Source organism: Staurois parvus, unplaced genomic scaffold (assembly GCF_062004578.1).
Source record: "Staurois parvus isolate SC_StPar_1 unplaced genomic scaffold, SC_StPar_1.0 ptg002753l, whole genome shotgun sequence".
Classification (NCBI taxonomy): domain Eukaryota; kingdom Metazoa; phylum Chordata; class Amphibia; order Anura; family Ranidae; genus Staurois; species Staurois parvus.
The window spans coordinates 2500626-2527740 of NW_028320549.1; the positions used below are offsets into that span (position 1 = coordinate 2500626).

Genomic DNA, 27115 nt, shown 5'->3' on the forward strand with positions numbered 1-27115 from the left:
AGTTTGGTGACCTGACTTATTCATGAGCTTTACAACTTGGTCATCTCCCTGTACCAAGCCTGTGACAGTGTAGGAGCAACAACAAATATTCCAATCCACGGGTGTCAAACTGGCAGCCCTCCAGCTGTTGCCAAAAGTCCCATGAGGCATTGCAAGACTGACAGTTCCAAGCATGACTCCCAAAGGCAGAGGCATGATGGGACTTGTAGTTTTACAACAGCTGGAAGGCCACCAGTTTGACATCCATCTGCCTTCTTTTTCTGTCAGCGTGTTCCTTGTCAGCACATTGCATGCAGCAGAATCTCATTGACTCATAATTCTACGTCTGCTTCTCTCACCATGCATTCAAGTTCTACATTTAACAACTACATTTAAAAATAAAATCCTATAATGTTGCGCTCCCAAAACACTCCAATTTATAGTTATGTGTTAGATGTTTGCGATCCGACTATATAGAGGACATAAATTTTATGTTGTATATTAGGGAGACCCTTTTTTTGTTTTCTGGCTCGCAAGACACCTTAAATACATTTAAAAATACATTAAATGATCTTTCAGTTCAAAAATAGTTGCATTTGTTTTTTGTTTGTTTTTTTAATATCTGCTTGAAGTTCAGCCTAAAGCATATGCAATCACATTACAAAAAAAATGAAATCCAAGTTGAAGCCATACACTAAGAGCTTGTACTTTGCGGTGACAATGCTACTGATCATTATAAGACAGGGGGTGAGAATTGTCGCCCTGAAAAAGAAGCGACTGCAATCAAATTTTAAACGGTTTTATTGAGCTAAAGAAAAACTTTACGCTATCAGGGTTACATCGCACACAAGATATACATTTGTAGCTTTGGGTTTACAAAGACTTTAGCCTTTAATATGAAGCCTCTTTGTTAGTGCTGATGACCAAGTTTCACCTTTTTGCCCATTGGGTACATGTTTTCTAAATGACAGATACAATTCTCTGTCCACCTTCTCTACCCAAGCAGAGATATAGTATTTTATATATAATATTTCCCAGAGGCGGAATCATTCCCATCTCACCTGCTGTCTGTAGGCTCAGCCCTGTGTCCAGCTTGTTGTGCGGCTTGTTGCTGATGAACAGGTAGCAGAGGACACAAACGGTGATGATAAATGCCAACAGGACCACAGCAGCTATGGATAAACCCACCAGTGCTCCCACGCTGCAGAGACAAAAAGCACACATTACTTGACTAGCAGTCTAATAAATTAACTGTTTTCCATTATAAAAAGCCAAATCTACCCAAAGCTGACAACTCAATTTCATATAGTGGCTGCTAAGCTGAACCTCATGCTGGCTTCTTTTTTTTTGGCCTCAGGATCTTATTTTGAATGTAACTTTTCGAAAATTTCAGTTACACACCTTGTTGTACATAACCCCAGTCTGAGCGGGTTGTTTCATATAGATCAGTGGTTTCCAACCCATGGCCCTAGACGGCTATGAATGCAGCCCAACACAAAATGGTAAACATACCTAAAAATGTTGCTTTTAAAAAAAAAAATTGTAAAAATGTGTTTACACTTAGCCAGTGGCGTCCCTAGGCAGGTGCGGGAGGTGCGCGACGCACCAGGTGACACCTGCTGCACGGGGTGACACTGGACCCACTCCACAAAAAGGTAAGTTGTAAAGCAAGCCGACAATCCCCGCAGGATGGATTGGATCTGCGGATTGAGGAGGATAATGGATCGGACTCCGATCCATTATGCTCAATCCGCAGATCCGATCCATCCCGTGGGGATCATCGGCATGCAACCTAAACGCGGTGACGCCCGACCCGTTCCATGAAAAGGTAAGTTGTAAAGTAAGCCGATGATCCCTGCAGGATGGATTGGATCTGCGGATTGAGGAGGATAATGGATCAGACTCCGATCCATTATGCTCAATCTGCAGATCCGATCTATCCTGCGGGGATCGTCGGCATGCAACCTATACGAGGTGACGCCGGACCCGTTCCACAAAAAGGTAAGTTGTAAAGTAAGCCGACGATCCCCGCAGGATGGATCAGATCTGAGGATTGAGCATAATGGATCAGAGTCCGATCCATTATGCTCAATCCACAGATCCGATCCATTCTGTGGGGATCGTCGGAGAGGGTGTCACCACGTGTTATCACACCGGGTGACACCAACCATAGGGACGCCCCTATACTTAGCGAACACATGCAACTGAAGAAAAATTTTACAGTGTCTCTTTACTGTACTTTTATATTTAATCTCTTTTTATTGACTATTGACAGATAATACAGGGTTCAAATTGTATGTGAACAAGTGCATCCAATCAAACAAAAAAAAGTGCATAGATCAATCAAAAAAATATTGTGTTAAACAGTGGTTACAAGACATAGATAACTAGTATAATGTTGGAGCCTTCCAGTCTTCAGAAGCCACTGGACTACACTAACATAACAGCAGATGTAAAACAAAATAGGTATGTACCATGTGGGACACCAAACAGCAAAATCCAGTTCAGCTGGGGATAAGATATTTGGGCTAGCAGGCAATATAGTAAAGCCAGCCATCAACTGAAGTATACAAAAAAGTTAGCATGGTAGTAAAAAGACAAAAGAAGAAAAAGAAAAAAGAAAGAAAAGAGGAAGAAAAGAAGGAGGGGAGGGAAGGTGAAGGGGAAACATAAGGGAGGAGCCCAGAAATAATGAGGACTTCAAACCTTCGTAGATATTTAGGAGTCAAAGTCAGAAGAGTATCTGATTCTTTGGTTTCTGAAGAGGATCAGACCATACCATCCACATAAGTTTGAATGAGTCAGATTTATCTTCATCCCATGTGATCATCTGTTCCAGGTACTCAATCTTGTCCACCTCACAAGCCCATTCAGCCAACAATGGAGCCCAGACTGGTGCCAACACCTGGCTATCACAGAATCAGAAGCTGTGATAAAGTGCCTAAGGTCCTTTTGATTTGTCTATAGGAGCCTGGCAACATGGACAATACAGTAATCTGAGGTTTATTTGGGATTTTGTCCCCAACCAATTTGTCAAACAAGTGAAACCCACCAGCTCATAGGAACGGGACTGAGTGAGTAATCATATACCCCTTGAGCAGTTAAAGGGGAAAGAAACACTCTGGTGGAGAACCTAATTAGCTCCTTACCTGGGACTGTTTATCTTAAAGTGGGAGGCACTGGATCCCCTCGCCCAGGGATTCCTTCAGACAGCTGGATAGAAGAGGATTATCTGAGGTCTGGGGTGGTATACCAGGAGAGGCTGGAGAGCTCTCCAAGAAAGTATTTTGCTGTGTAAAGTCTTGTACATAGTTCCAGGAAGTTGTCCTCAGTTACATTTCTACTGGGCATCCCATACACCCCTTACCCCATCCAATTTATTTATCCCCTAATAAAATCCAAAAAAAGCCAAGCTCAAGGACTGTTTACTGTCTCCTGGATGCGTCTGTGAGGAATGCTTGTTGCCTGGCTGAGCAGGACCACAGGGGAACCCAAATCTCTAGTGACCCCTAAGGGGGTAGTGCTCCATTTGCATGTTACCAAAATGTCTTTATCTGGATGTCTAATGTTGCTTCAGGTAAAGCAGAACCCTAGAAATGCCAATCCCTGGAAGAACAAAGTCCATGCAATGTTCCTGGACTGAATGGGAATTCTATGTAGTCCAAATCTTACATGAAGGCACTCCAGCATAGGATATGGGTTACTCTCCCAGAATCCCCCACGAAGGCCAAGTGATGTTACCCTTGCCTAGCCAAACACGTTCGAGTAAAGTGAGTAATTTTTATTACATTTTTCTTCTAATGTTTTTCTTTATGGTTTTCAATTAGGATTTGTAATCTGGAGATGGCAGCTTTCATTTTATATATAAGGACTGCTTTAAACGTAGGACCATAGGTTTGCAAGGACCATACCTCAGTCACCGTCTAGTTGTGTCCTCTCACCAACTTACCATTTTGTTATTTTTGCAATTAAGGAGCATGTTTGCTTTGAAGTATAAAAATAACAAAGTGATGGCTGTCTTCTATGTTCCGTTTTGTCCTTGCTACAAAAAAGCTTAACAGCAGTACAAACAAATCTATAATGTTACTAATGTCATATCCCTTCCTGAAAACTAGGACAGCCAAGAATCATTATTTTATAGACGGGTAACAGAAGGGAAGATCAGGGAAGTGTCGGCATGATGCTTTGTTGGGATTGTTGTGTGGTGGTGATTCTTGCAGTTCTGTTGTCCTAATTTTATACCTTACTCCTTTGGTAGAGCTGCAGGTGACTCCTAAGTCATTTAATTTGTCAGATTCAGTAGGTAACCAAAACACAAACAATACATATTCAAAATAGATGTAGCACCTTCTTAGTGTAGAATGCAAAGTAAATTTAGTTTTTTGCTCCTTCTATAATCAGGGGAGCAGTGGCTGTTTGGTTTGGCCTGTTCAGGGTCTCACAGGCTGGAAGTTTGATTGCTTCTCCTGCCTCTGGAAGAAGCTTCAAGAGCTTAGGGTGTGAAATTCAATTAACCAGCCTGAATATTTATCATGCTCTATCATTGAGAGGAGTGTCCAGAGGAGGGCTGCAAGGATACTAAATAGTCTGAAGTACTGGAGTTCTGGGTTCTCTCTCCCCAGGAAGGTTCCAGAGCCTGAGGGACTACTGCCCTCAGGCAGCCCATGGACTGTGCAGCTGTTCTAGAGGCCTTAGTGGTGTAAGGGCTGAGGGCCTGGATGGATTTTCCTCGAAGCTAATTGCAGGACCTCACCACAGGAGATCTAGTCTGGAGAAGGACTGTCTCACTCATTGAACCATGTCTAGAGGAAGCTGGAAGGTGGCAGCTGTCCTGGGGACTTGTGAGTAAAGACCCTAAATTGATCCCTGTTACAGTGCAGTGTTCTGGAAATCACATTGGGTAAAAGTTGTTTTGCATAGGCACAAGGTAACCAGATGCCAAAGAAACCTGCCTCATGGTCTTCAGCTGTGAGGCCTTAGACTGCTCAGAAACTTGCTTTATGGTCCCCAGTTGTGAGGTCTCAGCCAGCTGTGGCAGTTTACACTGTCCAACATTCATGTTTACATAAAGCAGAACTTCAAAACCAGAAGGAAATTCCATTTTTCATCCTCCTTCTCTGTCTTTTTTGGGGGGGAGCCGGTACCTGACTTTGACAGGTACCCACTCCCACTTCCGTTCAGATTCCCGCAGCGATCCAAGCAGACGTTTGGCCCTACCTCCTATCTTCGCAGCCTCTTTGGACATGTCACAAGTCCCAGTAGACTGCCTGACCATTCACTGGGCAGTGGGCAGCCAGCTGTGAAGCCATAAGAAGTCACAGTCACCTGCCCAAGAAGCTTGCACCTAGGCCCGAAGACCAGCAAAGAGCCAGGTCGGGTGAGGACATTGCTGGATCTTGGGACAGGCAAGTGTGTGTGGTTTTTGAAAGTCAGCAGCTACAGTATTTGTAGCTGCTGACTTTTATATTTTTGCTTGCAGGGTGAAGTTCCTCTTTAAGGATACAATTGTCCTCTAATTGCTATGATCTAATCGTTTTGGCGTATCCCACACCCTAACCCCTCTCCTGTTAAAGTTTCTTCAATAAAACACCTAGACTGTGTTACTGAAGCTGGTGTGAATGAACTGGTTCTTGCAGTGGTGGTCAGTCTCTGTACTTTCACAGCCTCTGTACCAGTTAATACCAGCGGCCCCTACAGAGAGAGCACGATATACAGTATATATATATATATATATATATATATATAAAACCTAGGGCAGTCTTACCTGGGGCTGTAACTATGTGTAATGGTAAAAAAACATTAAAGGACCCCACCTTCTCTCTCATCTCTAACTCAAAGGCAAAATTCCTTTAGTAAACAGAATACTCACTGCCTTCCCAGCAATCATATAGATTAGAGGTTCCCAAACTATATATACATTCATTTTATTCAGCTGCAAATGTAGCCACACAGCTCTGGGACCCATAGCGGTAACAAGATCTGCCATGACGTAATTCCAACACTGGTATTACCACTACACTCAAAAGGGGGGAAATCTTATTGTCAAAAGCCATTCATTTACAATGGCACTCCAATGCACAAGTACGGTAGCTGGCAAAGCACCAGCTCAGCAGTGCACCATGACACACATAACTTGTATGTAGTGGAGGTATGTTTTTAATCAACATTAGGAGCTGTCTTAATGCAAATTTAATGTGTGTGCTGACATACTGCAATGAAATTGAAAAAGTGAAGGGACTCTTCAAGCACTCTTCAGTCATTGAGGAACTGTAAATTCCAGCATGTCTCGTTGCCCAGTGGAAGATAGGTTCTGCTAAGTGTTCTTGTTCTTAGAGGGCTGTCAGGATATAAAAACACTCTTACATATTCATGAATAAGTGTACTTGGCTCCTTCTGTAATCAGAGGAGCAGGGGTTGCTTGGTTTGGCCTGTTCAGGGACTCGCAGGCTGGAAGAAGTTTCCAGAGCTGCTTCTTATGGTTTTGAAGATCAAAGTAGGATACTCAAGGGCATAATGATAACCATAGCAGTCCACAATGCTGCTGTAGGGCCTGGGAGCCAGCCACCCCTTTTTCAATAATGTAACCACCACCCACATGGATTCTTGGCTCCTCTGCCCTGCTACTACCTTCCTCATCCCCAGGAAAAGCTTTAATAAATCAAGACAGTCTTCTCATGTCCTCTAATGAGCAAATACTGATACCTTTCCCTCCAGTACCAGGACATGTGTATGGGCCTGCACCCTGATTGGTTGCTTATGCTGTCAATCAAAGGCAAAAGTCTGCAAATTGTACTAGAAGGCAAAAATACCAGTCATTTTCTTGGAGATAAAAGCAATTCCCCAATGGTGGGGCTGGACCTAATAAATGTTAGAGATTTCTCCACATATGCTCACCCCATCACCTATTTTATAAGGTATGTTTAGTGGCTCAAAAAAGGAGAGGAGCAGGGGGCGCCTTTCTCCTCCACCTGATGCCAATGCCCCTCAAGCAGTAAAAAAAGTCCCCACTAATACATCTCCACAGTGCAGCAAAAGATTGCATTCCATTATGCTGGAAACAGGCCTCTTTTTCATCAACTGGCCTCCTGATAAGTAAAGTCCATTAAATCAGAACTGTGGAAAACCTGAAGGTGGATGTAAAGCATACTGAAGAGCGGTTTCCAAACCTCAAGAGAATACAGTACCCCCCTGAGTACCATATAAGTGCTTAACCCTGTTCCGTATTTTTTTCTCCTTCTCTTCTTTTTTTCTCTTTGGCTGCTTCTATCAATGCTCTTTGATTCTTCCTTTCCCTCTTCTGATTCTCTTCTGTCTCCCATGGGTCAGCTTCTACATCTGGATGCACACTGATGTTCCCATAGGAATCCCACTACCTGCTCACCCAACATGCCCCCTAATTTTGGGTTTCCTGAAGGTAGAACAACACTAGTCAAGTGCAGGGGCGGACTGACCATTTGGAAACTCAGGCGTTGCCCGAGGGCCTGGGGTCAGTAGGGGGCCCCATGAGATGCCCCTGGTACCTTTTTCATAGGCTTTTTTGAGTTTGGGCAAGGACACAGGGGCCCCATGATCCCATATTGCCGGGGGCCCCATGAGTTGTCAGTCTGCCCCTGGCTTGGCCTGATTTAGTTAATTTGGCTCCATGGGGTGTAGCTCTCATGTCACTTGTAGATTCCACCAAACATCCCTTAATAACCAATCCCATGGAATATAGCAAATGTTTGTGCTGGATAATTTCGACTGATCATTTTTCCTTGACATAATCAAACTTTGAGGATGGTTGGCTGTGCTCTTCTTATTGCCTCCATTAGTAAAAATATGCACATGCTGGTGATCCAGGGATGTGTGTTCATGCATTAAACTGTGGGGGAAAAAAGTTGATGTGGTCATACTGTTCATAGTGTCCAACACCCTCTATTGCAGTGGTAGTCAATGTTCTAGACCTAGAGGCCCTCAAGTGTGGCCCCTGACATCACCAGAGGGTCACACCTAATATTCAGTGCATGTTATACTACAGAAAACTGAGACTGTATAAAACTACAGTAGTAGTGGGCAAAGATTAAGGGAATGCTACAAGAGCCTGTCAGAGAATAGGGGTACGTTATGCAAGACTGCCAGAAATTGTTTTACAACCTGACACTGACAGGGAGAGAGATCAACTGAATAACAGGACATACAGCCAGGGCCGTAGATAAGGGGGTACCACCAGTCCACTTGTACGGGGCCCAGGCCAGCAGGGGGGCCCAGGCAGCTGGGTGAATCGAATGCTGGCAGGGAGGGGGATCGGTATGGCAAGAGGAACAATTACTGGAACTGATCCCCTGTATGGCTCTCCCTGCAGCAGCTGAAAGCTGGCTTCTTCTCCTCTCCCTTCTGCTTTCTTTCAGCTGCTGCAGAGTAAGCCATACAGGGGATCAGTTCCAGTAATTGCCCCCTCACTGCACCCATCACCCTACCTGTGCACCATACTTTTCACCCTGACAGTTTCCCCTTGCAGTGCTGCCGAAATTCCCTCCTCTCCCTCTGCAGCTGCAAATACATAATAGGATCCTTCAGGATGGAGAGTGGGGGAACGGTCCGGTAAATAAGTCACATTTACCAGCCCCTTCCTTTCCTGAGTGAACACAATGACCGATCAGTACCGATCATTCACTGTGTTCATTCATAAATAAAGCATGGTAAACCGTTTTTCTTGGGGTGGAGGGCCCTGTCAAGTTGGCTGTATGGGGCCCCGTGGTTTCTAACAGCAGCCCTGCACACAGCAAACCCTGGGAGATAAGTCGGCACTACTAGAACAGATTTAGAGTGGAGATCCTCCTTTTAAATCTCTGTTGTTTTCCCATGAGAAAAGCATTCTCTGAGGATGTGATCTCCTTTCTGCTTCCATTGGTATAAAAAGGCAAACTTGACCAATCCAGGCATGCATATTTATGCACAATTCTGTGGGGGGAAAAATCCAAGGGGTCCTAAAAGTGCTGAGCATCCAAGCATCCTCTAAAGACTATGGCTTGGAGTTACCTGGCGCTGGTATTCAAACCAAATGCATGCGCGGTCACTGTCAGTCAATTAGATTTCATCTCCTAAAGCAAACTTCAGAAAAAAAGTGCTGTAAAAAAGACTAAAGGTTGGTGAAATAATTTTTACTTCTTCTCTCAATGTCCTAATTTCTAAGTAATTTGAACTGAGAAATCAATAGTTGTGGCGCTGTCAGAAGTAATCATAGAAAGCTGCAGAAAGTCAGTAGCTCCTGACACTTCTCTCTGTCTAGAAATTTAAAGCAGTATTAAACCCAAAAGCAAACCTTTGTTATATTGCAGCTGACCAATTCTTAGATGTGGTGGTTGCATTAATTTTTTTAGGCTTTCTTTCATTTATCTTCACCTGGTGATCCTGCCAGTAAGTCTGATGTTTTTCAAAGAACATGCTATTGCAGTTACAGGGATGAGACAACCCATTTACCACTGACAAAGGGTGCTTACAATGATCAGCTTTTATTTATTTATGTAAAATGTTTATCCTAAAAGGAACAAAACTGTTTGCTATAATTGCCTATAAAGTGTGAACTTAAGGCTGGCCATTCATTATACAATTTTCTGTTCAATTTCTGCCCGATTTGCTTTAGATTTACCTTCAACTATGTAGTACAAGGGCCTGCCTAATTGGATACAATTGAAAGTGTTGTTTAGGTTTGACCTCCTATTATATGGTTTTTGGTAAATCTAAAGCAAAATTCTTTAGAAAATTGTATAATGTATGTCCAGCCTTTGTTTGGCTTCAGTGTGCTAGTGTATCTAAATCTGCTAGTCTATCTAACACTCCCTCCCCCTAGGCTGACAATGCTGCTCTCCAAAGGTGCCCTTGTGCTCCTTCCTCCAGAGTGGGGGCACTCTAATACAGGAGATGTGTTACTGGCCAGATCACCAGGTGAAAACAGAGCGGGTAAAAAAGCCTAAAAAACAAAACTAATGAAGCCACCACATCTAATGATTGTTAAGTTGCAAGACATTATATTTTTTGTTTCAGGTTTAAAGAGTTCATGTCACTTTACTCTGACAGTGTCTGCTGATCGCCGACCCCATCAGCACATTATACTCACCCATCCATTCTCCCTTGTCACCATCCTGCTGCAGGAGTCCTTTGTGTTTTAGATGGCATCAGAGCTTACCGCATGGATGAAGTCCCTTCCCCTTCCCACATGACAGTGTTTCAGCCTGGCAATTGGCTGCTCAGGCTCCAGGACTGTCACATGGAGGGAGGTCACACGCTTCCCATACTTGGAAGCTCTCCTTCATTAGATCAATGGAGCGATAGTTCTAAATGAGCTGGGAGGTGGAGAGTGAGCAAAAATTGGCTAGTATAGTTTGATGGGGAGACATGCTGTCAGCACGCACTGCCACTAAATGGACAAAGTGACATTCTCCCTTTAAAGAGAACCAGTCATCAATGGCCTTTGTTAATGATCTGATTGTTCACTCTTGAATTGGTATAATGTAGCCTTACCTCTCAATAATTGTTTGACCTTTTGTTCGGTTCTAGTCTCTCCTGTTCACATGTGCCAGGCTGCCTTCTCTCCTACCTTATCTCCACTCTATTCAGAAACTTAAAAAAACTGTCGTATGACAAAGCCGATCTCAGGATTACATTAAAGTGGTTTTAAACCCATGAAATGAAAAATTAACAAAGCATATCCTTCTATAGTATGTACTTGCCTTGATCCAAAGCACCTAGTGTGATTTCTCTCTGCTCTCTCATTCCTCTGTTAGCTGCATAAGTCACTTCTGACACACTGCCATCCCCGCTAGCACACAGCAGGAAACTGCCAGCCTCAGTTGTACATGTTTCCCTGTGTAGAGGGGGTATATCCAGTCCTTCCACTCACAACTCAAATTACACTGAGCTCTCTGCACTTTGCTCTATGTGACAACAGATCCCTGCACCCTGCCTTCTGGAGCTAAGAAATGCTGTGTAAACTGTGTGCTTTAGGAGGCTGTAGAGGAGAGATGCAACAGATAAACAGGTACAACTTATGTATTAGGATTTATTTATTATCTGCATATCACCTGAGGTTTACAACCACTATGTTAATTGACATCATCAGCCTCCTCCTGCAGCTCCGACAGTTTCTATTATCAGCCAAGAGCTAAAGCAGGAGACATGTAAACTTTAATGGGAGTGAATGCAGCCAATCAACAGCACACATAGCTGTCCCTGACAAATACTGCTGCACTGTTATGACTTTAAAGTGGAAATTCAGATTCTTACAAATCCCAAACTCTGGACTTGATCTCTGTAAGATAATTATTCGACAGCTTTGTTCCCACACTAAATTTAGTATAATTTTGTAACCAGGGGCGGACTGACAACTCATGGGGCCCCTCGGGCAATAGAGGATCATGGGGCCCCTGTGTCCTTGCCCAAACTCAAAAAAGCCTATGAAAAAGGTACCAGGGGCATCTCATGGGGCCCCCTACTGACCCCGGGCCCTCGGGCAGTGCCCGAGTTTCCAAATGATCAGTCCGCCCCTGGTTGTAACATTATAGTGGGCCTTTTAGTATGTTTATAGGTCTGTGTAAATAAGTTGCTGACATGTCTCAAAATAAAGTAACATTTTTGAAAAAGCTCTACATTTTACCATTACGGCCGTTTCGCACTGATCAGTTTTTCTTCCATTTTTGCTTTACCAAAAGCGAAAGAAAAATGCATGATCAATAAGGACCCTGTCACACGAATGTTCCAATCGGGTCCGCCTTCCCGTTTTTCAGGTGGTCCCATCAGAACCTATATTCCTCTATGGAGCAGCGGGTGTAAACGGACATGTGACCTGCCGGCATCCGATCTGATAAAAAGAGACAGATGGGGATCCATTCCCCTTCCATCCTTTGGATCGGATGGGATGGCAGTCAGATGGAAACAGACAGGATTGTGTGTGTCCGCTCTGCAGAAGCGTAGCGGACATGGACCTGTCATTCGCTTGCTCAGCGGGGATCAGCAGACAAGCAGATCCACTGACAGGTCTGCCCCGATTGAAAGGGGCCTTTATCCTATGGAGCTCTTCACACCAGCCAGTTGCAAATCAGTTGCGTTTTTAAAAGTCCTGCATGTTACATTTTTGGTGCATGTTTGCTGCGTTTTTTTCAGCACCAAACATGCACCTACCCATTGAAATGAATGGAAATTAAAAATGCTGCAATAAGCATCAAAAACACACCTGCGGTTGCATTTTTGGGGTCACGTCCTTTTTTCACAGGTGTAAAATGCACCAGAAATGTGGAAAAAAACACATATGTGATTTTACTGCGTTTTTGCAACATAGCAGTGTGAAAGCAGCCATAAAAAGCGGCCCATGAGCTCAAGTCCATTGACTCTGCTATGGACAGAAAGAAGCATTTGTTCAGTCTCCTCCACAATGATCAGACTGCGATATTGAAACTTCATTTCAATATTGACAAACTGGGGGGGATTTACTAAAACTGGAGTATTCAGTATCTGGTGCAGCTGTGCATGATAGCCAAGCAGCTTCTAACCTCAGCTTGTTCAGTTAGGCTTTGGCAATAAAATCTGGAAGCTTATGGCCCAGTTCACAGCATAGAAACGCAGTCCAGATGCGTTCTGCATGTGTTTCGGCATGTGTGTTTTTTGACACATTCTGGTGCTTTTTTTTTTACGCATTCTGATGTGTTTTTTTTATGCTTTCATTTTTTCCCCTCTTTTTCTTCAATTTAAATAGGGACATGTGTGTTCCAGTGCATTTTGGTGCATTCCAGTGCAATCTGGTGCATTTTTCATGCGTTTTACTGCGTTCCAATATAGTTCTGTGCAGAAAAATGCAGCCTGTTCTATTTGTTTTTCTGCAATCGGAACGCACTGGAACTGCAAGCACTGATGTGAACTATGACATTGACAACCATATAACCTATACAAAGAGAGGGTGCAGCACTAATAGATTCAGCAGTATTAAAGTATCAATACAAATCTATATATAAAGTGACAAATGCAAATACATAGGCCACTGTATGGTGGTCAAAAGTGCTAAAGAGTGTAAACTCAATTTAAACAGTCCAGAAAGAAGAGGTGCTCTTGAGATTCCCAATGATCTCGGGATCCGCCTTCCCGTTTTCTTTAGCACTTTTGACCACCATACAGTGGCCTATGTATTTGCACTTGGTCACTTTGTATATGGATTTGTATTGATACTTTAATACTGCTGAATCTATTAGCTCTACACCCTCTCTTTGTATATGTGTCTTGGAAGGTGTATGGGTACCTTTTTTGGTGTACAGCTGCTCATTCATTTAGGATTATTTTAGCGCTCGCTTATCTCCTTTTTGTACTTCTAACCATATAACCTACTTTCTGTGCATTTTCGATACAGAAAAAAAACAACTGAAACACGTAGTGTGAACTGGCCCTAAATGATAAGTTAAATTTTTAACCAAAAATTGGAAATGTAAATTTTTTTGCAGGTAAAAAAAATAGCATTTTTTTTTAGTTTGTGTAAAGCATTGTATCAGAGATCAGCAAATCGCTGGTGTCATGCAGGTCTCCCCCTGACTTGTCAGTATATCTGCTTTCTCTTACATCCCGGACGGGCAAGCAGATACTTACTGACAGGAGTGCTCAATGAACTATCACGGTGCAGTGGAGCGCTGTGATAGTTCATTGAAAGCTACAAACCGACAGTCGCATTGGCTGCTGGAACTTGCAGTTTTCCCATTCACAGAATACTGTGAACGAGTGACACGGCTGGGCAGGCAGAGCCCCGCACGGGTGCAATTTTTAAAAAATTGTGACAGCTAGTGGGAAGGGAGGAGAAGACCCCCCCCCCCCCCCCGCCAACTGTCACAACAGGCATCGGGGGGTGTGGGGGGGCTGGTCCAATCATAACATGTTACACCCAGGGGCGGACACAGGAGCCCCATGATCCCCTGGGGTCAGTAGGGGGCCCCATGAGATGCCCCTGGTACCTTTTTCATAGGCTTTTTTGAGTTTGGGCAAGGACACAGGGGGCCCCATGATCCCCTATTGCCCGGGGCCCCATGAGTTGTCAGTCCGCCCCTGGTTACACACTGAATATGGGTGTTACATGTAACATGTTACAAAAGGTGAACTTATCCTTTAATGGTTTCTTGCAGCAAATGTTGTGCTCTCTAGTTTTAGTAAATGATGAGCGTCTGCAACAGGGGATGATCTGTGTCAGGCATTTGTGAACACAGGCAGAAAATATATTAGCCAGCATTTCAGTCCAGTAAGGACATGCTGACCCTGGATAATGCATGGAATAAATGTGGTGTTGATCTTCTGGTGAGAAAAGCAGATGAAAGCATTGTCAGGAGTACACTTACACATTACTTGGCAAGCGTGTACATAACAAGAAAGACTATATCTGACGCTAGTTCTACTGCAATCCATACATTGACACACTGGTCACACACATCTTTTTATCTTTTATAATTGAACGGGTGCACTGCTAAGCACTTTTCTCTTGCTTCTTTGAACTGATCATTTGGCCGGTTGCTGTGGGTTGCTGGCCTTTTTCACAGAATGATTGCTCCCCGCACTGCCTCTTTAAATATGCAGGATAACCTCTGCGCCAATGGTCTAATATATACAGTATACTGCGCATACAATCGCACCTTGTCATCAGCTCCGTGTGATGAGAGAGGTGCACGTCCTGCTTCTTGTTACAGCCGAGATCTCAGTACGGATTAAACAGACTTAATTAGGCAAAGTTAATAAAACGATCATCACTCTGCAACTGGAAGTGTTTTCAATCCCTGCACATGGGTTGAGACACAGAAATCCAATAAAAATGCCGCACAAACCCTTCCATACACTGACTATTAATCATTTAAAGAGCTGCGGTGAACCCAGGTGACTGCTCCAGTCATGAGCCACTGAATTATACATTAGTACATATAGAAATTCTACCGATGGATAAAACTCATACAACCTCAGATGTCTGATTAAATTAATACACAGTGTTCTTATGGATGGTATTTTAAATTGTGGCGTCACAGCCAGGGGCGGACTTACAACTCATGGGGCCCCCAGGCAATAGGGGATCATGGGGCCCCTGTGTCCTTGCCAAAACTCAAAAAAGCCTATGAAAAAGGTACCAGGGGCATCTCATGGGGCCCCCTACTGACCCCAGGCCCTCGGGCAGTGCCCGAGTTTCCAAATAGTCAGTCCGCCCCTGGTCACAGTGATATATGTAACGCCTAGTACACACGATGAGAACATTGATCGAAATAAAAAGCTTTTTGGAGCAATCGTCTGACAATCTGATCGTTAGTACGTACCTTTTGAGAGCTGATCACGACAGTTCATGCAAAAATATCCAATGGGACAAGCATGAAAAATGTTCCCGTAAGATAACAGAACAAATTTTCAAGTAATTAGTACAGAATTTGTAAAAAAAAAAAAAATCGGGTTCACCGGGTGATCTGACCGGTAAGTCTGTTGTTTTTCAACAGAACACAATGTCTTGCAAATGTATCAGTTAGAGTGTTGACACAAACTATTTACCACTGACTGCGGTAGGGGGTGGGGTGGGGGTGGTTCTGATAATGATTAAGTTTTATTTATTTATGTAAAACCTTTATCCCAAAAGGAACAAAACTGCTGTAATGGATTATAAAGTGTAAACTGGAGGTTGGCTTTCATTTGTTAGAGTATTTAAATCTGCTAACTCCCCTTCCCCCAGACTGGCAATGCTACTCTCCAGAGGTTCCCCCTGTGCTCCTTCATCCAGAGTGGAGGCACTCTAATACAGGAGGTGTGATCCAGCTTGGCACAATGTGAGTATGCATATTTCATACCAAGGGATCGCTGGGGAAGCTGACATTAACTGTAGTAGTCGGCGCTACTACAGTAATAGCCATGATCTTCCAGGTCCTTTTTCAGTGTTTTTCAAATAAGGCAAGGTGTTTTCTGATTGGTCGAAGTGGAGATCATGACAACACTGCCCTACCTCTTCATTCCTCCTATGGACCTCCTGTGGTCAGTGTGCTGAGGTGAAGACACTCTGCACAGAACCCAGAAAATCACCAGCTACAACAGTGGTTGCCAGCTTCCCCAGCAGTCCACTTACTTATACAGTGCCAAGCTGGCCAATGTAAGTATGCAATAAAGATCATACCTGGGCTGATTCCCTGGTATCAACTGTATCCTACCCTTCTCATTTTTTAACATATATTATCAAACTATTAATATAGGGAATTGTATTGATCTGTATCCCTCAGGTGCCTTGATTTCAACCAAGATACATTATACTGCTAAAAGTATTGGTTGGTCTGCATTTACACACACATGAACTATAATGGCATCCCAGTCTTAGTCCATAGGGTTCAATATTGAGTTGAGCTATAACAGCTTCATCTCTTCTGGGAAGGCTGTCCACAAGGTTTAGGAGGGTGTCTATGGGCATGTTTGACCATTCTTCCAGAAGTACAGTTGCAAGAAAAAGTATGTGAACCCCTTGGGATTACGTGGAGTTTTGCATGAATTGGGCATAAAATGTGCTCTGAACATCATCTAAGTCACAACAATAGAATAACACAGTCTGCTGAACATAATACTACACAAACATTAGATGTTGCCATGGTTTAATTGCACATAACATGTAAACATTCACAGTGCAGGGAGGAAAAACTATGTGAGGCCCTAGCTTAATGCCTTCTCCCAGAGCTAATTGGAGCCAGGAGTGAGCCAACCTTGAGTCCAATCAGTGTGATGATATTGGATGTGTTGCTGACAGCTGTCCTGCCCTTAAAAAACACACACCTGTTTTTTTGTTTACTGGTTTCAAGAAGCACTGTCTGATGTGAACCATGCCTCGCAGAAAAGAGCTCTCAGAAGACCTACGATCAAGAATTGTTGACTTGCATGAAGCTGGAAAGGGTTACAAAAGTATCTCCAAAAGCCTTGATGTTCATGTGTCCACGGTAAGACAGACTGTCTACAAATGGAGAAAGTTTAGCACTGTTGCTACTCTCCCTAGGCGTGGTCATCCTGTAAAAATGACTGCAAGAGCACAGCGCAGAATGCTGCATGAGGTAAAGAAGAATCCCAGAGTGTCAGCTAAAGACCTACAGAAATCTCTGGCACATGCTAACATTTTTGTTGACACATCTACAATAAGGAAAACATTAAACAAGAATGGAGTACATGGGAGGACACCACGGAGGAAGCCATTGCTGTCCAAAAAGAATATTGCAGCACGTTTGAAGTTTGCAAAAGAGCACCTGGATGTTCCACAGCACTACTGGCAAAATATACTGTGGACAGATGAAACCAAGATTGAGTTGTTTGGGAAGAACACACAACACTATGTGTGGAGAAAAAAAGGCACAGCACACCAACATCAAAACCTCATCCCCACTGTAAAACATGGCGGAGGGAGCATCATGGTTTGGGGCTGCTTTGCTGCGTTAGGGCCTGGACGGATTGTTGTCATTGATGGGAAAATGAATTCCAGAGTTTATCAAGACATTTTGCAGGAAAACGTACGACCATCTGTCCGCCAACTGAAGCTCCGCAGAGGATGGGTGATGCAACAGGACAATGACCCAAAGCATACAAGTAATTCAACAAAACAATGGCTGTAACAGCACAGAATACGCCTTCTGGAGTGGCCCAGTCAGAGTCCTGACCTCAACCCGATTGAAATGCTGTGGCATTGGTTGAGGTTATTGCTGCCAAAGGAGGGTCAACCAGTTATTAAGTCCAAAGGTTCACATACTTTTTCCTCCCTATTTGGGAGGTAATATTTAGCCCGCCATCATCTGAAGAGGTGTTTTACTCTGGATTGGTATATTGTATCGTTTTTTAAAACTAATTTTGGTGGCTCAAACAAAGCACAGATGGAGCGCTATGACTGCATGCGGGTGCGCACACATGATCTCACAATGATGTTGTGTCATGCATTTTAAAAATGTGTGATTGTCATTGAGAATGTAAACCAACTCTCTGTATTAGGGCCTCCCCCCAATGTCTACATCATGCTTAAAGTACAACCCTTTCTGGAAGAACAGCCCTCTCTGCTCTCTCCTACTATCAGTTTGCTTCCTGCCCTGAACCACAGCTGTTTAGCGCCTTGTGCTGCTTCTCCCTCACCCAGTCTAAGCTCTGCTGTACAGAAGCTATGCCATATCAAATTCAGGTACTTGCATTAAACAACATACATTTAAAGATGTATTAACACATACTGTACAGGGCTGAACCAATGTGTGTCTTTTGCAGTTAGAATTATTTCGAACATCCGATCTGTTAAAACCGAACCAGTAAATCCCTTTTTTTCAATAATTTAATTGCAAACTGCAAACTATAAGAACTGACTGCACTCAGAAATAGAAGTCTTTTTTTTTAAATAATGCTTTGACACGGGCTACTGAGTTTCCCCCCATTGTCTGCTTGTTGCATTAGCTAACTGAACAATCTTGCATGCCTAGCAGTTAATGAAATAGTATATAATATAAAACAAAATACTGTCAACAAGTAACTTTTAAGTGAATCTGTCACACATGGGGCAAGATCACAGCTAATATTTCAATTCATGCTGCCGTTGCTGAATAGTCAGCAGTGCAAAATTTCCAAACACTCAGCAGGAAGCTGCATAGGTCCAAAGCATTTAGTATTTTATTGGGACATTAAATGAGGCTGTTTTACGTCATTCATATGCGGCTGCATGGCCAAAGGCTCTTTGTTGGTGACAGATTCTTAACTCATGATAAACTTTAATAGGACTTACCTCAACCACCACATGTAACTGTGCTCGTATGGGAAAAAACTGTTTGGGTCATCGCAGCAGTATTTGAAGTCCTTAAATCCACAGCAGTATATAGCCCCCAGGTCACTGTCCGCCCTGGGACAGCTAAATGCCCCCACTAACACCTTCTCCACAGTGGTGTAGCTGGAGCACTCTGCGCTCATAGTCCTGGACACGTTACCCAGCAAACAACTCCGAAAGACCCTGGAACTGCCAGTGTGTGGCTGAGGGATCCCGTCACCACCATCCCATGGTGTAGAAGAGGAATGATGGAGTCCACAGGAGAACCAAGACATGAGACCCTCACAGCAGCATCTTCAGCATCACTCTGCTCTCATCAGGACCACAGCTGCTGCCTTCATCCCTGCTTGGTGGCTGATGGTGTATCTCTGTCTCCCTCTGCTGGTGATGAAAAGGCGATCACTGTAATGTGGCTTTCACACTCCATGCAACCTCCTACAACGACCGTCCTGAGACACAAGATTTTCTACTAGACTGTGCACTTTGCAAGTGGAGTTGCACATTTCCTTAGTCCATGCAAGGTGGTAAAGCTTCACTTTGTAAAGAATACCCAATCAGGTGTAAGGAAAATAAAAAAAAAAACATTTTTGCTTGCATATGACCGGATGATGGAAAACAGCTGAGCTCTGCCACATTTACTGTATTTGTCTTTAGTAAATCAACTTTCAGTGCCCAATCCAATAGGATCAGAGTGCACCCCCCTCTATAGGTTGCATCTATTTTAGCAGTACAGGTTGCAGGTCCTAAGTTTTTTGATCCCCTTCCCCTCCTGCTGGAGCGCCCAAGGCAAATGCATTTTCTGAAAAAAGTGAATATTTATGCTCAGTGACCATTTTGCTATGGTGGCCAGAAATGATCAATTTCTTTTGCGATTAGGATACCCAACCTAGAGTCGACAACCCATTGAATGAATATGGCACACATGGGGGAGTAGATTTCAGTCAATAGATATGAGCTTAAAGAGGAGTGTTTTTGACAGGTACCCACTCCCATGTCCAGCTCAGTGCGCTGCAGCAAAGTGAGCTGGACCTTTGGTCCCCTCCTCCCTCTGGCAGTCTCCAGGGAAGTTTCACAGGTCCCAGGAGACTGCCGCACCAATTATTTATGTATTATTGGTGCTTATATAGCGCTGTCAATTTATGCAGCACTTTACATATATATTGTACATTCACATCAGTCCCTAACCCTCAAGGGGTGTACAATCTAAGGTCCCTAACTTACATTCATACATACACATACTAGGGCCAATTTAGACAGGAGCCAATTCCCCTACCAGCATGTCTTTGGAGTGTGGGAGGACCTGGAGGAAACCCACACAGGCACAGGGAGAACATGCAAACTCCAGGCAGATGGTGCCATGGCTGGGATTTGAACCGACAACCCTAGTACTGCCAGGTGGAAGTGCTAACCATTTAGCCACTCTGGGGAGGCGCAGCACGACTTGCGCATGCACAGTGGGCACCAAGTTGTGAAGCCGCAAGCTGTCACAGCCTGGTGCCCATGGTTGAGATGCTGGCACTGTGGAGGAGAGAAGGGTAGAAGGGACAACGTGGGTGAGAACATCGCTGGACCCCGGGACAGGTGAGTGTGTGTTTATTAAAAGTCAGCAGCTACAGGTTTTGTAGCTGCTGACTTTTAATAAACACAAAACGGCTGGAACTTGTATGATATGATATATGATATGATAACGTATGATCATAAGTTATGAATTGCATCTGTTTCCACCATATATTCTCAATCGGATCGATCAAAATACGATCGTTTTAATACATATAGAGCTACAATGTATTATTACATACAGAGCTGCACCAATGTGTGTGTTTTGCAGAAGTTAGAGTTCTTTAGAACATCTGGTCTGTTAAAACTGAGTTATCAATTAAATCTCTGTTTCCACCATATATTCTCATAATCTAATCGATCAAAATACGATCTTATTCATGAACAAAGTATCTTCTTTTTAACCACTTGACCTCCGGGCCTTTTTCTGACAATCAGTATTTTTTGCTAGAAATTTAGTTAGAACCCCCAAACACTATATATTTTTTAAAGCGGAGGCCCTAATTAATAAAATGGTGGGTTTTGCTATTTTTTTTATGTCACACGGTATTTGCGCAGCAGTTTTTCAAACGCAATTTTTGATGAATAAATACACTTTTTTTAATTTCAATGGAAAAAAAACACAATACATACAGGTGAAACTCAAAAAATTAGAATATCGTGCAAAAGTTCATTTATTTCAGTAATGCAACTTAAAAGGTGAAACTAATATATGAGATAGACTCATTACATGCAAAGCAAGATAGTTGAAGCCATGATTTGTCATAATTGTGATGATTATGGCTTACAGGTCATGAAAACCCCAAATCCACAATCTCAGAAAAATTAGAATATTGTGAAAAGGTGCAATATTCTCGGCTCAAAGTGTCCCACTCTAATCCGCTAATTAAGCCATAACACCTGCAAAGGGTTCCTGAGCCTTTAAATGGTCTCTCAGTCTGGTTCAGTAGGAATCACAATCATGGGAAAGACTGCTGACCTGACAGTTGTGCAGAAAACCATCATTGACAAACTCCATAAGGAGGGAAAGCCTCAAAAGGTAATTGCAAAAGAAGTTGGATGTTCCCAAAGTGCTGTATCAAAGCACATTAATAGAAAGTTATGTGGAAAGGAAAAGTGTGGAAGAAAAAGGTGCACAAGCAACAGGGATGACCGCAGCCTGGGGAGGATTGTCAGGAAAAGGCCATTCAAAAGTGTTGGGGACTTTCACAAGGAGTGGACTGAGGCTGGAGTCAGTGCATCAAGAGCCACCACACACAGAGGGATCCTGGACATGGGCTTCAAATGTCATATTCCTCTTGTCAAGCTGCTCCTGAACAACAAACAATGTCAGAAGCGTCTTACCTGGGCTAAAGAAAAACAGACCTGGTCTGTTGCTCAGTGGTCCAAAGTCCTCTTTTCTGATGAGAGCAACTTTTGCATCTCATTTGGAAACCAAGGACCCAGAGTATGGAGGAAGAATGGAGAGGCACACACTGCAAGATGCTTGAAGTCCAGTGTGAAGTTTCCACAGTCTGTGTTGATTTGGGGAGCCATGTCATCTGCTGGTGTTGGTCCACTGTGCTTCATTAAGTCCTGGGTCAATGCAGCCGTCTACCAGGAGATTTTGGAGCACTTCATGCTTCCTTCCGCAGACGAGCTTTATGGGGATGCTGACTTCATTTTCCAGCAGGACTTGGCACCTGCCCACACTGCCAAAAGCATCAAAACCTGGTTCAATGACCGTGGGATTACTGTGTTTGATTGGCCAGCAAACTCGCCTGACCTGAACCCCATAGAGAATCTATGGGGCATTGCCAAGAGAAAGATGAGAGACATGAGACCGAACAATGCAGAAGAGCTGAAGGCCGCTATTGAAGCATCCTAGTCTTCCCTAACACCTCAGCAGTGCCACAGGCTGATAGCTTCCATGCCACGCCGCATTGAGGCAGTAATTGCTGCAAAAGGGGCCCAAACCAAGTACTGAGTACATATGCATGCTTATACTTTTCAGAGGTCCGATATTGTTCTATTTGTTTTATTGATTGCATGTAATATTCTAATTTTCGGAGATTGTGGATTTGGGGTTGTTATAAGTTGTAAGCCATAATCATCACAATTATGACAAATCACGGCTTGAACTATCTTGCTTTGCATGTAATGAGTCTATCTCATATATTAGTTTCACCTTTTAAGTTGCATTACTGAAATAAATGAACTTTTGCACGATATTCTAATTTTTCGAGTTTCACCTGTAACCCATTTTTTTGGAAGATATCAAAGATGATGTTAAGCTGAGTGAATAGATATTAAGCATGTCACTCTTTAAAATTGTGCACGCCCATGCAATGACGACAAAATGATGTAAATTGTGCTATCCCTAGGTGACACTTTAAAAGCCTTTACATGTTACCACTTTAGATTTACAGAGGAGGTCTAGTGCTAGAACTACTTCCCATGATCTGATGTTCATGGCAATACCTCACATGTGTGGATTGATCGCTGTGTGCGTGCGTGCAGGACCATCATGTGCATTTGCCTTTACGTGCGAGCATCGAGGGGACAGGGTCACTTTCATTTTTTTCTTCTATTATTATTATTAATTTATTTTATTTTTTTCTTTTTACACTGTTGTTTTACATTTTTTTTAATCACTTTTATTGCTGTCACAAGGAATGTAAGCTCTTGTGACAGCAAGAGGCAGTGACAGGTACTCTTTATGGAGATATTTGGTTTCTATAAGACCCCAAATCCTCCTCTACCCTTCAAAGTATTCAAAACTCCAAGATCTGTGTTTTTGAATGCTTTCATTTCTTAAAAATGGCGCTGTTGACATTCATGTAAACTGGAAGTTAGGTCATCGCATCCAGGTTACTATAGTGGAGAGCCGATCAAAGCCGATCCTGATCTTGTTCGGGTGTCCGGCAAGCCATCAGATGTGCCAGCTGATCGCTCAGGTCTCCTGGTGGGATGGGAGAGCCCGAGAGAGCCACAGACAGGGGGCAGACGTCTTCCTGCTGCTTGTAAAAGCAATTGAGCCATGGCTAGTTAGCTGCTCTGATTCCTTTTACAGGAGAGCCAACAGCCAGCCCTGGCATCATCCTGGTATAACTGCTTGAAGTCCAGTGACTGATGAGATTTGAGAAGTCCAAATGGCTGTTCTCTTCATTTAAATCTTCCATCCTCCACCCCACTACATACCACTGCAGCAGTAATCATCCAATGCTGCGGGGTTTAATACAAGCCATTCATCAAGAGTACCAACAATGCCCACTTTTTCTGCCCCCCCATTCATTGAAGCTGTACTATTTATTTACTTTATTACAGGTACCTATATAGCGCTGTCAATTTACACCAAACCTTACACATACGTATATATTGTACATTCACATCAGCCCCAGCCCTCAAGGAGCTTACAATCTAAGGTCCCTAACTCACATTCATACATACACATACCAGGGCCAATTAACCTACCAGCATGTCTTTGGAGGGTGAAGGAAACCAGAGTACCCAGATGAAAACCTACACAGGCACAGGGAGAACTCCAGGCAGGTGGTGCCATGGCTGGAATTCGAACCAACAGCTCTAGTACTACTAGGCAGAAGTGCTGACCATTTAGCCACTGTGCTGCCTTGTACTAGAGCTTCTCACGCTGAAAAGTGATCTATGAATGGAAGAGGCTGACCTTTCATTTATCTTCCCATCCTCCATTCATAGAGCATTTTTTTTTTCATTAATTTTGTTAATTATTTAACTAAACTTAAGCTTTAGGTAAAGGATCATGTTAGGATGACTGAAACAGAACCAACAACTAGGCAGGAAGATCTTGCTTCTGGATTGGCAGTGCAGGTCTTAGCCCACCAGAACCCACCTATTATAAGTTATGTGAAATTAGACAGGCCCTTGGCCTCCTCTGTGGCAAAACTTGTTCAAGAACACATTCAAACTAACCTAACATTTTTGGTTATCACTAGAGGGATCACCAGGAGGAGGAAGAAGGTCCTGATCCCACTATATAGATCAGCTATCACTTGAGGGATCACCAGCAGGAAGAAGAATGCCCTGATTCCCCTCTATAGATCTTTAGCTATCACTAGCGGGCTTACCAGCAGGAGGAAGGAGGTCCTGATTCCCCTATATAGATCTTTAGCTATCACTAGAGGGGTCACCAGCAGGAGGAAGGAGGTCCTGATTCCCCTATATAGATCTTTAGCTATCACTAGAGGGGTCACCAGCAGGAGGTCCTGATTCCCCTATATAGATCTTTAGCTATCACTAGAGGGGTCACCAGCAGGAAGAAGGAGGTCCTGATTCCCCTATATAGATCTTTAGTTATCACTAGAGGGGTCACCAACAGAAGGAAGGAGGTCCTGATTACCCTATATAGATCTTTAGCTATCACTAGAGGGGTCACCAACAGAAGGAAGGAGGTCCTGATTCCTCTATATAAATCTTTAGCTATCACTAGAGGGGTCACCAGCAGGAGGAAGGAGGTCCTGATTCCCCTATATAGATCTTTAGCTATCACTAGAGGGGTCACCAACAGGAGGAAGGAGGTCCTGATTCCTCTATATAGATCTTTAGCTATCACTAGAGGGATCACCAGCAGGAGGAAGGAGGTCCTGATTCCTCTATATAGATGTTTAGCTATCACTAGAGGGGTCACCAGCAGGAGGAAGGAGGTCCTGATTCCCCTATATAGATCTTTAGCTATCACTAGAGAGATTAGCAGCAGGAGGAAGGAGGTCCTGATTCCATTATATGGACCATATTTAGAATACTGTGTTCATTCCAGAGACCTCACATACAGAAAGATATTGATGGGATAAAGTGTTCCAGACATGTGCAACAAAAATGGCAAAAGTTCTGAGGGATAAAACATACCAGGAGCAACTGAAGGAACTTAATGTATTTTCTTAAGGAAAGAAGGGAAATAAGGTAAATGAAATGAAACCAATAAATTGATTAATCTGAAATAATTTTCAGGAGGGCAGTATTTTCAACATGAAAGAACAGGGGGAGGATATCAAACTAGCAGGAGGAAAGTTCTAGAATAACATTAGAAAGTATTGTTTTACTGAAAACTAGTGATGGGCCGAACCCTGTTTGGTTCGAAGTCGAACATTCAAACCTACTGAACGTTTGACTGCGAACTCCGAACAGGGACAATTTACTGAGCGGTATCTTACCGCATCTGAGTATGTGGTAAGATACCACTCAGCTACTAAAACACCACGAGTTATATTATCAGGTCATGTAGTGAAAACATTCTTTAATGTGGGGTTGCCCGCAGATGGCTTAATCTCAAAAGAATTGTTGGCATCGCCTGACAATTACAACATCTTTTAAAAAACGGCGTGGGGTCCCCCCTCCCATCCATGCCAAGCCCTTCGGTAAGGTATGGATTTTGAGGGGCACCCATGCCAAAATTAACAAAAAAAAATGGCGTGAGGGTCCCCCCAAAATCCATACCAGACCCTTATCTGAACATGTAGCCTGGAAGGCCAGTAAAGGGGGGGATGAGCAAGCGCCCACCCATATGCCCTTAACATAGGGGATGTGCTTTGGGGCGGGAGGGCTTCCTGGGGATAAGCCAGGTCCTCTGGCTGGTGGTTCTGGGTGTCTGCGGGTGGGTGGCTTATTAGAGTTTGGAAGTCCCCTTTAACAAGGGGGCCCCCAGATCCCACATTTCATGTGAATGAGTTTGCGGTACATGGTACCCATTCACAAAAAGAAAAAAGCGTAGTAAAAAAAATGACAGGAGACGGTCTTTGACAAGTCCTTTATTAAAAACAAAAATAAATTGTCCCCAAAGTAGATCCAACGCCAATCCCGATGCCGGAGTCACTACCGACCCAAAAAAAGAAAAAAAAAAGTGCTCCACTCTTGAGGATGGCTCCCGTCATCTGACAAATGCGCTGGGATGACAGTTCTTAAATACTGTGATGATGTCACAAGGGGAAGGGTTATCTTTGGCCAATCAAAATGCACTGTCAAGGTTCAGTGCATTGTGGGGCACGGCGGGCAAATAGCCAGCCAAACGCCCTCACCGTTTGTGTGTTCAGTGAATACACGAATGGCCCATGTTCGAGTCGAACTTACGCTTGACTCGAACATGAAGCCCATCACTGCTGAAAACGTAACTGACGCTTTGAACAGATTTTCAATACTACTTACCACCATGTGTTGTAGTCCACTGTGTCGGTAAAAAATGCTGCTAGTTCCAGCATGTTGTTTTGAATTGGCTGCATTAACGCAACGCATGACACAATGCACATTCATTCACAGTAACTGAGAAGTGTTAATGAGCCCCAAGTCCTGTTCCCAGACCTCCATATGTAGCGCCCTCTAGTGTACATAGTTGTTTAGAGTAGTTAGAGGTTTGCTAGAAACCTGGGTTTAGACAGAGGGTTAGTTCAGGTCAGTCCTCTGGTAAAAGCTTGGAGAAGCTTCTAGAAGTCAGCAGGCAGATGTAAGGAAGGGCTGATCCGCATATTTATGGGATTCTGACCAATCCCAGGCCTGGCAGTGTGGCAGACTGGTCCATAAATATGAAAGAGCCTGTCCAGCAGAGGAGTCAGGTGAATGATGGAGGAGTTAGGTGCTGATGTGTAGCCTGGGAGGGGGCACCAGATAAGGGGGGTTCTGCCTCCAGGCTGGAGGAAGGGGGAAAACTGAAGAAGGGAGCACCACTGCCCTGCAGTCCACCTGGGAAGGACAGCCTACATAGCTTGGAGATGAACCAGACCAGTGGAAGGCCTGAAAGCAGTTCTATCCACTGTGGCAGGACCAGGACAGCTGAGTACCACTACA

General features: G+C 43.6%; 1 protein-coding gene across 3 annotated transcripts in view; it reads right to left on the reverse strand.

Moving 5' to 3' along the window:
• The window catches only part of SHISAL2A (shisa like 2A), a 102314-nt gene extending 83211 nt beyond the window's left edge, over nt 1-19103 (reverse strand). The window contains exons 1-2 of one of the 3 annotated variants that reach the window (XR_016310501.1): nt 18728-19102; nt 1041-1180 (exon numbers count right to left, since the gene is read on the reverse strand). Coding sequence is in view for 2 of the 3 variants with exons in the window: in XM_089666625.1 (XP_089522751.1) it covers nt 1041-1180; nt 18728-19041 (454 nt within the window). In the remaining variant the exon portion in view is untranslated. Of the gene's footprint in view, nt 1-1040; nt 1181-18727 lie in introns of all 3 variants that reach the window. The other 2 variants (XM_089666626.1, XM_089666625.1) reach the window with 2 other exon arrangements.
• Nucleotides 19104-27115: the final 8012 nt, after the last annotated feature.